General features: G+C 41.4%; 1 protein-coding gene across 4 annotated transcripts in view; it reads left to right on the top strand.

Annotated features, from left to right (window-relative positions):
• Window positions 1-12,188, top strand: part of gabbr1b (gamma-aminobutyric acid (GABA) B receptor, 1b) — a 142,722-nt gene that overhangs the window by 92,477 nt on the left and 38,057 nt on the right. For all 4 annotated transcript variants that reach the window (XR_002170624.1, XM_019890303.1, XM_019890302.1 and 1 more), the window contains one exon: window positions 3,913-3,990. Coding sequence is in view for 3 of the 4 variants with exons in the window: in XM_019890303.1 (XP_019745862.1) it covers window positions 3,913-3,990 (78 nt within the window). In the remaining variant the exon portion in view is untranslated. The remainder of the gene's footprint in view (window positions 1-3,912; window positions 3,991-12,188) is intronic.

Here is a 12,188-nt window from a genome sequence, read left to right as displayed (position 1 = left end):
AAAACAATCATTACCCAACACATTACCAAATAAGATGGCCACTGATTAACCAAGATATACACCGGGGATCGGCAACCCACGGCTCAAGAGCCGCATGCGGCTCTTTAACGCCGCCCTAGTGGCTCCTTGGACCTTTTTCAAAAATGTCTGAAAATGGAAAAAGATGGGAGAGGGAAACATATTTTTTTGTTTTAATATGTTTTTTGTAGGAGGACAAACCTGACGCAAACATTCTAAAGGGAAAAATACATTTTAATCATGAAGGCTCATTGTGTATTTATAGCCAACTAGCGGGCTAATATAGCTAATATAAAGTGTGTGTTGCCTTCATTATAAGGCTTTTAATTTTTTGCAGCTCCAGACATATTTGTTTTTTTTTTTGTTTGGTTTTTTTTTGGGGGGGGGGTCAAATATGGCTCTTTCAACATTTTGGCGACCCCTGATATACACTATGAAAAAATTAACACGATAAAAATTTATTTTAATCTTTACAATCACAGTAAGCATTTTTATTTAATAAACAACATTCTGTTTCGTCTTACAAATGATTATCAGGTGAAGTATCAAATCTAAGTGTTATTTAATGTCCATATAATTCCATACTATTTCCATCCCCTGAGCGACCTCCGCCAGGGGACCTTTTTGCTTGAAAGGATTCACGCTGCATGTGGTTGACTCTTGGTAGATGTTTTCTGATATTCTAAAAGAAAGGTCAACCTCAAAAAGGGGTGTTCAGGGAGAAAAAAATGTGTGTGTGTGGCAGGGGGGTATGAACCAGGAAACCAGCATAACGATACGTGTTGTCAAAATGGTGGTTTTTCATATTGACAATTTTTACTGACCAATATTTTGAAATGGTTATAACCGTTCAAGAGGCCCTCAGTTGGTCCAGTAAAGTCAAGTTAATTGGATTTAAAAAGTCCCACATGACAATACAGTCCTTTAATCTCAAGGCACTTGACACGTGGAGAAAGTCTACGACCCTTTCATGCCCCGATAATGATAACCTGTCACCTGATAAACCGTCCACTTTAGTAACCGCTGTCCCCGAAAGGGTTAAAAAAAAAAAAAAACAACAACTGAACCCAACTTGAGCACTTTGGTTACTAAGTGAAGGAAAACCTCCCTTTGAAGGACGAAAACTACAACAGAGCCGAGACACAAGTGTCGTGAGGCCATCTGTCTCGACTCGTCGAGAAGAGGGAAAGAATACTGCGACGAGACAGAAATTGGAATCGGGATGAAGAAATAGTGTGTACCATGACCAGTCATTGCATTAACAATAATAATGCTATTGGTGGATGGAGGTGCATTTTATTCCAATTTTTTTTATGCATGTGACCATGAATTCTCATTTCTTTTTGCTTCAAAAAATGACATGAGTGAATGTAATCGGCTGATAATGTCCAGCCTTTGAATTCCCAAAACAAGTCCCATTTCAAAGGATCATTACATAGTTCCAAATGATTGCACAGCAGCCGGAGCAGTAAGATTATACAAACACAGCCACCTGAGAGTCGGATTTCATGACCGTAAACATGAATTACTTTGAGGACAGAAATTGGCTCATTCAAAAGAAGAATGAGTGATGTCATCATTTATTCAACTCTGCTGACGGGGATGCTGCTGAGAAAGTGAGGGAAGGATGAAACCAATGCGGGAGATCTTGCATTAACCGTCACACATGAATAGAACAGATAGACGTGTTATCATAAAAACGGATGTTGTCATCACAACCGTGGTAATATAAAATTGTCAAATTAGAAAATCAATTTGATGGAGAACTGAATCCCGTTTACATCCCTTTAGAAAGTTAGGGGAGTGGAATGTCTCATCGTAGTCAAGCCCTCAGTTGTTGAAAGGGAGAATAAACTGACAACCCACAGACATTGGGGCTCTCTTTTCATGGGCTCGAAGCACGGTCTAAATCTACGCAGGGGCGGGTAAGACTTTGGCGTAGGTTTGGTATTTTTGCAGACGCGAGCAACTTGGCACAGTTTAAAGCTGGTTGTTTTGGAGACTGCCTTCCACCACAATTATGTGTCCGCGGAGAAAATGTCGCATTCAAACAAAGTAACCACACAAGCTAACGGTTAGCCTAGCTTTTTGTCATTTCTACTTTTACCGTGCTTTCTTCACTGTATTTCCATCAGTCTGGATGCCCAGTGGTACCATGCTGCCTTGCTTTCTACTACAATTATGCACTAATTTTTGTATATGATTATGAAATATATATTTTGTTCCTGGACATCCTTTGTCAGAAGAAATAAGGAGTTATTCGTCACTCTCAGTACAATGATGTAATCTGACTGAAAGGCCTCAGAGCGATGTTTTGCAGAAAGTCATACAATCGTTTGGCAAACTGTTTTCTTACTGGAAGGGAAGATCGGATATCACATCCGGATGAAGAGGAGCTTTTTTTAAGAAAAGATTTAATTAAGGGCCACTGGAATGATTGTGGTGCACAGCAAGGAACAATACCAGTAATATAAGGCAGATATAAAAGTCAGCTGGGGTGACTCTGCCCGAGCGCTTCACACTTAACGCATTCCGGAATGTTCCAGACTACCTGCCGTGTAATGTCACATAACATTTGGTATATTGTATGTATTGTACGCTCAACTCGTTTTCTTCTTTTGCTCTGAAAAGCCATTGTTGAAGCTGCTCCTCTTTTGAAAGAATAAATGTGAGACTGTAGCTCATCAGGGCATCCTTGACGGTGGTCCGGTTTATTGTTTGCTACTTTTTGAGTTCAACACTTGCGACATTTGTCGAGGTCTTCGGCCACATTCAAATTCAGAGGTTCGACTGTCATCATTAGGATTCCGAACTAACACGGTGGTTCAGCGGAATTAAAACGCAGGGGGTTTAAAAGACTGTCGTCCAGGCACTGACTGTGGTACCTCTGCTTATGAACATCTCTTCATATGAAATTTTCAAGTGACACAAATCTCAACAGGAAATGTCGCCTCTTGTTCAGAAAGAAATTTCAAGATATGAAAGGTAAAAATACAGTATGGGCTGCTAGTCGCAGCTCCGAGCTTCCTGAACGCAACATACTTATAGCTGCTCTGCCATTGGCTACTACCAAGCATCATCCTGGCGTCCCATTGGCTAAGAGGGACCTCTACCCTATGTTTCTCCGTGTGTAGATAGATCGATATGTGTCTATGCAGCGTCCTCGTCATTCGCCCCTTGGGCCATGAGGCGTTCCGATAGTTTGACGTAAATATAAATGACCCAGAAAAAGTGTTCGATCGCTCACTATGTTGATGTTTGCCTTGGACATTTTCGAAGGATTGTTCAAAGCCGACAAAAGCAAACGTCTTTGGATCAGTTTTTTACAAAACGCCAGGTAAAAACCACTTCTGCGAGAGAACATGAACTAAAGAGAGCAAAAAAACGATGAGGACGTAGTTAAAAGACCATCATTTGTCTTCTTTATTCTTTATTTTTTACATTATGCACAACTGTGGCATATTGTGCAATAATATAATTTCTAACATGTATTTGTTACATATTTTGATGCATTTTTATGCTTCAGGAAAAATTTATGTCAGAATTTTTGGGGGGGCTTGGAACGAATTAGGACATTTACATGGAGAACGCGTCTCTACTTACAAAATTTTCTAGTTTTGAAATTTCTTCCAGAACCAATTAATTTCGTAAGTCGAAGCTACCACTGTATTGATACCAGCAAGGTCCAAAATCCACATGAGCGCAGATGAGTTGACCTTCGGCGATAATCATCGACTTGTCGACCCCTCGTGTACAGTCAATAATAGATTATTGTATTTATAACAGTCAAGCTTTTGGGCAGGGTGGGTATTGAGTTGGATAGGCCGTAGGATATTAAAATACAATTGAAACTGTTCTCGTAGAGCTCAGTGAAACATTCTCTGTCTCTCACAGGAGGAAGCTATAAGAAGATTGGATACTACGACAGCACCAAAGGCAATCTGTCCTGGTATGGGAACGACAAATGGATTGGTGAGAGACATTCGTCTTCCTTTGCGCCCCCACCCCTCTTTTATCACTGTCGCTCGCCCTCCTTCTCCTTTCTAATCTCCTGTTTTATCTGACCCTGCACTCTTACCGGCCCTTCCTCCGAGTCTTCAATCCTTCCTCCGTTATTGCCCTTCCTCAGCCTGCAGCGCCTTCCATTCAAATTGCATCGGGAACGTTCATCAGTCAATCCGCCAGGCTCGATTGCACGGTAGCGTTAATGATCCCGAGCGTATCACAGTATAGGCTATCCAAGCGAGAGCCGCGGTCAACCAACATGCTACAGAACATATATTCCATCCCATTTACGAATTAAACATGCAGTGAAACAAGTGAAGCAATGAAAAGAAGATGCTCGCAGACAGTCCAAACGGAACTGGGGAATAGCAATCCGGGAGGTAATGGTGTCGGGGCCCATGACCTTGACTTTGAGGAATTGAAATGTGTTCCCTAATCGTCATTGTGTCATTTCAGCGTCTCTGAACACACGAAATATGTCGCGCTGACAAACATGGAGAAAGCTTGTTAAATGGACAGGAAAACTGGAAACGATATCACAGTCGGGATATGGAGCTGTCACGTGGGGCCGTCTTGCATATCTGAGATTGGAAAGCAGGAGTTGAATTAATATTTGTGTTATTCGTGTTCCGATAAGTGTTAAAAAAAATTAAAAAGTTTACCACTAATACAAAACGCATAAAGCACTTCAAATATTCTTATCAGTGTCAATTTTAGGGATTTCCCTTTTCCATAAAATTATCATATTGAATTTTAGGGTTGATAAATTCTTCAGAAATTGATATCCGTTTGAAAAAAAAAAACATTACGTGATGCATTGGCTTTTCTGAATTCATCTCTCTTAAATTTCAAGAATATAATCTAATATTTTTGTCCACTTTCATCGGTCGGCAATTAGAAATCCCCTCGTTTACCCACAGCACTTCCTACTATTGACCCGGATGGAAGATTTATGATGATTAAAGCCGTATTGACCAGCCAATTTTTATCTTCGCTAACATTTACGGCCCTTATAATAATGACCCTACTAGACAACGCCGCAAACAAAATAGCAAGAGATTTCAATCCTGTTATTGATCCCTCAGCACACTTGCTCCAGTACACCTGGCAATTTGAGAAATGTCCACTCGGCAAAATGAATCAAACAGTACATGAATGACTTTCTTCATGGTATTAGAGAACGAGAAGTACTTCATCTTGCTAATAAACAGAGTTTGAAATGACTTGCGAAGTGCACTTTATGTTCATTTCCCGAATCAATCAATGTGATCAATTATTACGTTACCTGGATTTTACTGAACAAAAGCGTTAGCAGTGACAAATGAATTTTTTTTTACATATATATAGCCATTTTTTTAACCTGACATTTAAATGCTAATGCCGTATAGGTAAATATTTTTCAAGTTTTATGTTTTGTTTTTTAAGCTATGTAATACGTTGTACAGTTCAGAGTGCACAACCAACCTGAATATGTCCGTCTTTAGCGAACACAAACGCAACGCATGGCCTCCATTTCCAGCTTGAAAATGCGAACGTCTGCACTTCCTACTTCAGTGTGGCGAGACGTTGACGTAATGTGACTTGGGGCATACGTGACATCACTGCCCGTCGAGAATAAGGCATAGATCAGGGGCCCCCAACCTTTTTTGCCCCACGGACCGGTTTATGTCAGACAATATTTTCAGGGACCGGCATTTAAGGTGTGGTGGAAATAATACAACAAAATAATATGGTATGAGCTGCATGAAAACTGTGGCGTTTTCGAAATATAATAATAAACACAAGGGGCGTCTAATCTGGCCGAAACACTCCGATCGCTATGGCAATGTTTAATGCCTTCAAAATACGATACAACGCAAATTCAAAGTGCATGAAAATGACGACTCACCACAGCACCGAGCTTGATTTTCTGCAACCAGATGGTCCCATCTCGGGGTAATAGGAGACAATGACACCTCAAGTGTGTGGTTTATGTCCAGTCTACTTCATAATTTTGTTTTCGTCGCCGTTGCTGCAGAAACCCCCCACCTCACACAGGTGGGATGTCGGAAATAGCAACAGTGCTATTGTGGCGATCTCAGAGTATTCAGCCATAACTTTAATCCAGTTGTCTCGAACGTACTTTTAAGGCCGTGATTTGCGATCTCCAACAGTTTTTTTTACTCATTTTGCGAGCTCCTGCATTTTGTTTTGAAGTAATCGGTCACGTGACAGAGAAGCGTGGCTTGACGTGTGTCAAGCGTGACACAGACAGATGTAACGGAGAATCCGGTAGTTTTTCAAAATAAAACATCTTTCGTATTCCGAAATAAATAAAACGGAATTAAGGCAAGTTCTTTCTGTGCGGCCCGGTACCAAATGCCCGGCGGACCGGTAACGGTCCGCGGACCGGCGGTTGGGGACCTCTGGCATAGATGACCAAACCCCATTGATGATTCACCGTTGAAGATTGCTTTCCTTTACTTTATGTTCCATTATGTACAGTTGTGTGCCCGTTGTATGCCCATTGGTTATTTTCTGCTTAAATCAATAGCAACGTTAGCATGAACATGCATGTTCATGCTAACGTTGCTACAATACCACATACTGTGTGGTATTTGCATATGTCGTCAACCTACAACGAGACAGTCACGCCCAAATGTATGTGGACATCTTTACTTACGCCCACTTCAAACTCTGAAAAATATTTGAATGCGAGACAAAGAGTATAAGAAGAGATTTCCACATACCTTTTGACTGACCACATTTTCGGGCATTAGCCAATGTTGATTTTTATTTATATTAAGCATTTTAGATCATCCCCCAACCACAACATGAGAAAGAATATTGACTCATAATATCTGTAGATGTAAGAGGACATACATACACCTTACAGCATTTCTGAATTGCTGCTTTGTGCTCTGGAAGACATTTTACAAAGACAGTGTATGTTTGTGAGTGGACAAGACTTGTAAAAACGCTGTGGAGAATGACGCCATTTTTTCAAAGCCGGAAAAGACTGGGCCATATTTTGTCAGCGCGGGAAATTTTGTGCAAAGAGTCCATTTTTGCCACCTCATTCTGTGCGCCATGCATGGGTACACATAAGAGAGACACTTCAGGGAAAGTTAGCTTTTTCTTATGCTAGTTGCGATGGCTAGCTCACAGGCAGCAAGATTGTCCAATACGTCAGCACCTCGCCTGATGTTGTCGGTGTGTGGGTCCACAAAATAAAGACACGGCAGGGAAAAATAACCCTTGATTCAACAAAGCGCCACACGTCATTCAAATTGTACGCTACAGACATTTGAGCACATGCTATGAGAACATGTTTCCAGCCAATTCAGTGGACACACCTCGAGCGAAAAGCATTTGGTAGTTGACGTCAAAAGGCGATAATGACAGATGAGATCAACAGTGCAGCTTTGATTTCCAGGTTTTTACATCGAAATTACAGATACCCAACTTAGAAGGCAGCATTATTTGGAATAAAACACTTACATTACAGGTGAGCAAATGCATTGGAACAGATGCTCTGCAATTTCAAATGCTCAAAGACTTCAATAAGTTCAACGTTACATTCAGAATATCCTGCTGGCCTTTAGCATCTAAGCTGGAGGATGTACATTTGGCCTGTAAGTTGGACTTTAGCCATGACTGCATTACAGGCCGTGTGCCAAAAACGCATTTTTGTAACCAAGCCACCATCGGACAATGTCAGCCAAGCAACCTTTCCCTCTGCTGTGTTAAACCTGAGGGAAGCAAGAGGATGCGCTAACCTCGAGAGATTTTTGTGTTGACCGTCATTTACTGTGTGGTCATGTACGCCCCCCAGCATGTCTGCCTGGGCCATCTGGACGGAAGGTCAACAGATGCTTTTGGACAGGGGGACGAGCCAGTTAGTCAGTATTTGCTCTGTGATAGCCAGTCACCCCGATGTGCTTTTAAAGATGTCCATCTCTCCGCTCGGCCAAGAGTGATGACAATACTAAAAATAGCCAGAAGAGAAGTAATAGGGCATCTTACTATTACACCTCCAGAAACTAAAAATGGTGTAAATGGGGACAAGCAAAGCAATTTGGCTCACATTCTCTGTTTCCAATGATGATCGGTGAAATTGTTATTGCCTACAATCATACCTATATTGTTCCTGCACACGAAATTTTGTAGAGTACATTTTCAAATTTAAGTGCAAAAAATTCAGAGTAAAATTTAACTCTTTGAGGCACAAATAATGATAACCCGATAAGCTGTCCGCTGTCGTAACCGCTGTCCCTGAAAGGGTTAAACTGAAAAAAAATTGGAGTGACATTTACTTAATGGTACAAGTAGTGCATTTTTTTCACCCAAATTTTAAGGAGAGTTTTTGGAGTAAATTTTACTTGCATACGTGTTGATTAAAAAACAATAAATAAAAAAAAGTCCTGCATATCTGTAAATGAACCCACAATCTTCAGGTTGGGAGATGGCCAATGCCGCTCCTACTGTGAGTTAGCAAATCACTCGTGTCTTGAATGAAACCTTTTATGTTTTTTTTTTTTTTGTTTATTACCATTTTCCACTTGTCCACAAAATCGGAACTCAAAAAGCGGCCGTTTCCTATTTTGGAAATGCCTGAATTTCATTGGTTTTACTCGAGTGATGCTTTTCCAGAATATGTATTTTTAAGCTACCTCAGTGACCATTGTGGGCTTTTTCTTTATTTAGCAGACAGAAGCAACAATACCGCCTGGGCGTGTAATATTTTTGTGTTTCTTCTTATTGCGCTCTCGCACTGGACAATTTGTTCTTTTCTCCTATCCAACTGTTTGTGTCTGTCTAACCTTCTCATATCTTGGCTCCTCCTCTGTCTCACCTCACTCTTATTTGCTCACAGTCTCCTCTCTTCTCTCCGCGGCAACCACTGCTGCATCAGTGCCTCACTCTCATATTGCCGTGGTAACCATTGGGGGCTTGTCGCCATGGTAACATATATCCCCGATCGCACCAAGGACATGGAGAGGTTTTAGTGTGAACCTGAACATATTTCCCCCACAGGACTCCCAGTTACATACATACACTGACACAGACACAAGGTCGCAATCTCCCCCGCCCCCCCCCCCCAAAAAACAAAAAAAACTGCAGTATGTGCCAAGCAAGATGAGAGAAATAATGCAAACTCGAATACACCTCTTTGAAAAAAATGGAAGACCTCATAGAGCCACAGAAGTAGCCCACGTGTAGCTGGCCAAAGCTGTGAGGGCGGCATGTGGGTATGATAGTGACGCAGGAAAGTTGATCATCCCAATGCTAGCCAACAAACTTCAAGCTAGCCTCATTTAAGCAAGCTCAGACTTTAATACTGGACCATGAAGATTTGGTATCAAAAGCCAAAAGAGTTCAAAAAGTCCATCAGGAAAAGAAGAAAGGGTTGATTTTTGCGCATCGCTCTGGAGAATATCAGCGACTCTCAATGGAATGTGCACACTCGTGTGTGTGTGTGTGTGTGTGTGTTCCGAAAAAGCGCGTATATTCTAAATGCAGGATGAGCACTCGAAATCCCTCGCTCAAAGCCGTTCCGCCAAATCCTGGATGAAGCTGGCAAAGGTGCGCCTCAGCCAGATGATTCGCTTTATCCGATGACGAGAGGGCAGCGTTATGGCCTATGCCCTTATCTGCATTGTTAGCGCGAGGAGGCTGGACGGCTCGGTGGGTAACGACGCTGAATTCGGACACGGGAAGTGGGTTTCAAATCCCCGTATCATCCAGTTGCGTCCCTAGGCAAGTCCCTTTGCGCGATATAAATTCACAGCCACTGCCAGTTCCAAGCCCGCATAAAAAAGGCCAATTAGCATACTTTCCGCACGATAAGACACACCGAAAAGCATTCCATTTTCTCAGAAGCCAACAGTGCGCCTTATAATTCGATGTGCCTTCTATATGGATCAATATTCTGTTTATTTGGATGTAGTATTTTAAATGTTCTGTGACACGCTTTGTGACAGCTACAGCGGTTGTGAAAGCTCTCTATAAATAAAGCTGTATTGTATTGTATTCCCTTAGTGTAGCTCCATCTAGTGGATGCATAACGCAACCGCAGCCACTATTGTAGCTTCTATTCTATGCGTCTTATAATGCGGGGTGCCCTATATAGGAAAACAATTTTAATTTAGGCCATTCATTGAAGGTGCGCCTTTTTCTCCGAAGTGCCTTATAGTGCGGAAAATACGGTTCTTGACAAAATAAAATTGAATCAGTATTTTTTTTCAGCGTGCGTACTGGTAGTGTTTATATCTCAATACTTCAGTATTGCCTTTGTGCCACAGTATGTCCTCCCATTTCCAGGCCTTTGCTCTTCAGATGGTTATGTTTTCATCATGTCCAGTCCATAAATCCAAGAAGGCTCCAAGAGGCATTCAACAAGCTTTACTGGCAGATTGCAATGCGTGTAGAAGATCAATTTCAAGTTGAGAGAAATAAAAAGAGAGGCAAGTCCCTTTGTGTTCCGTGTTGCTGAATTCACTCTGCCAAGGGCAAATACCTCGAGGCGGGGTTGGGATTTTGTGGCATTTATCTGATCCCTTGACCGGAATAAACTGAACGATGCGAAAGCCATGGCCACAGTGAGTGAAAGCGATCTCGAATCTTGGCTGCTCTGTAAACGAAAAACGTTCTGTTAAGACGTTATCGGCTGCATTTGCCATTGTAACGGTGATGCACTTTGGCCTTCTGCCACTCGCCGAGGATGCAGGTCACACATTCACCAAGACTGGAGCTGATCCAAGCTATGCTAGGTAACAGTGGGGTTGTTTATTAAAATGGAAGCCACTACAGATCCTGTATTATAAAACGCAGAAGTACATGGCATATTTTGAGGTATCGTCACTTCTCTAAAATTACAGATATTGTCTCATAATGAATAATACAACACTTGTACCTTTTTTTGTTACAATATCCCGTTAACACATCTCATCAAATCTGCTTTCGTGAGATGTTTCAACGAGGTTGAACAGCTTTTTCGTGCAAATTGGTTCACGTTTTAAATATTCATATTGTCTCTCAGGAGCAAATTCAAAATTAGCCTGCTTTTTTTTTCTCGGTTTTAATACAGCTTTGAGCAGCTTTTGGTTCATCGTGTTAAATGTACTATTTCAAAAGTAGTGCCCAGAAATTAGGCAAATTAGCAGGGAGAGTTGCAGAAGACTGATTAAACACAAATATGGACAAATAATGGCAATAAAATGTTGCTAAAAAGTGCTTTCGTCATCAGTGTCCGACCCTAACATCCGATGTGCAAATGTGTTAAATTTCATATATTTTAACTAATCGATGCTAGTAGTCAATCCCCAAACAGATCTACTCTTTTTTTACAAATTGCTGTACTCTGCATCTCTTTGACGATGAAATGATCCCAAAAAAAAAAATTTCAAGATTGCCAACAATTGGCAATGCGCTGCCAATGCTAAAGGTTGTGTTAAGTTTTCATTGTTGTTGTCGGTATTAATACATTAATAATGTATTTCTGTTGCACTGCGCAGCCATTTCTAATATTTCATAAAGCCGTAGGGAAGGGGCACCATCTCATTCACTCCTCTTAGTACAGTACAGAGCAGTTTCGAAACCAATTCAAAGCAATCGACAGCCATAATAATAAACATGTCAAAATAAATTGCTCTCTGACAGCGTCCGTAAAGACTGAGGGAGGTTTTAACACAGCTCTTGAATTTCACCCTGTGGAAGTGTACTTAAAATGTGCCATATAAAACTCGAAGCTCACCAAATTATTAAAACGAGAAATGATTCAGGTCAGACTTCATTGATTATCTGCTAGGTTACAGTATACTGTAGATTCAACAAGGTGCTGGAAGCATTCCTTAGAGAGTTTGGTCCATATTGACATGATGGCATCACACAGTTGGCGCAGATTTGTCGGCTGCACATCCATGATGCGAATCTCCCGTTCCACCACATCCCAAAGATGCTCTATTGGATTGAGATCTGGTGACTGTGGAGGCCATTTGAGTACAGTGAACTCATTGTCATGTTCAAGAAACCAGTCTGAGATGATTCCAGCTTTATGACATGGCGCATTATCCTGCTGAAAGTAGCCATCAGAAGTTGGGTACATTGTGGTCATAAAGGGATGGACATGGTCAGCAACAATACTCGGGTAGGCTGTGGCATTGCAACGATGCTCAATTGGTACC

The sequence above is a fragment of the Hippocampus comes genome, unplaced genomic scaffold (genome assembly GCF_001891065.2).
Source record: "Hippocampus comes isolate QL1 unplaced genomic scaffold, H_comes_QL1_v1.1 scaffold71, whole genome shotgun sequence".
In the NCBI taxonomy this organism is placed as follows: Eukaryota; Metazoa; Chordata; class Actinopteri; order Syngnathiformes; family Syngnathidae; genus Hippocampus; species Hippocampus comes.
Note: the sequence above shows the minus strand (reverse complement) of the source record. Positions and strands in the feature narration are given on the sequence as shown.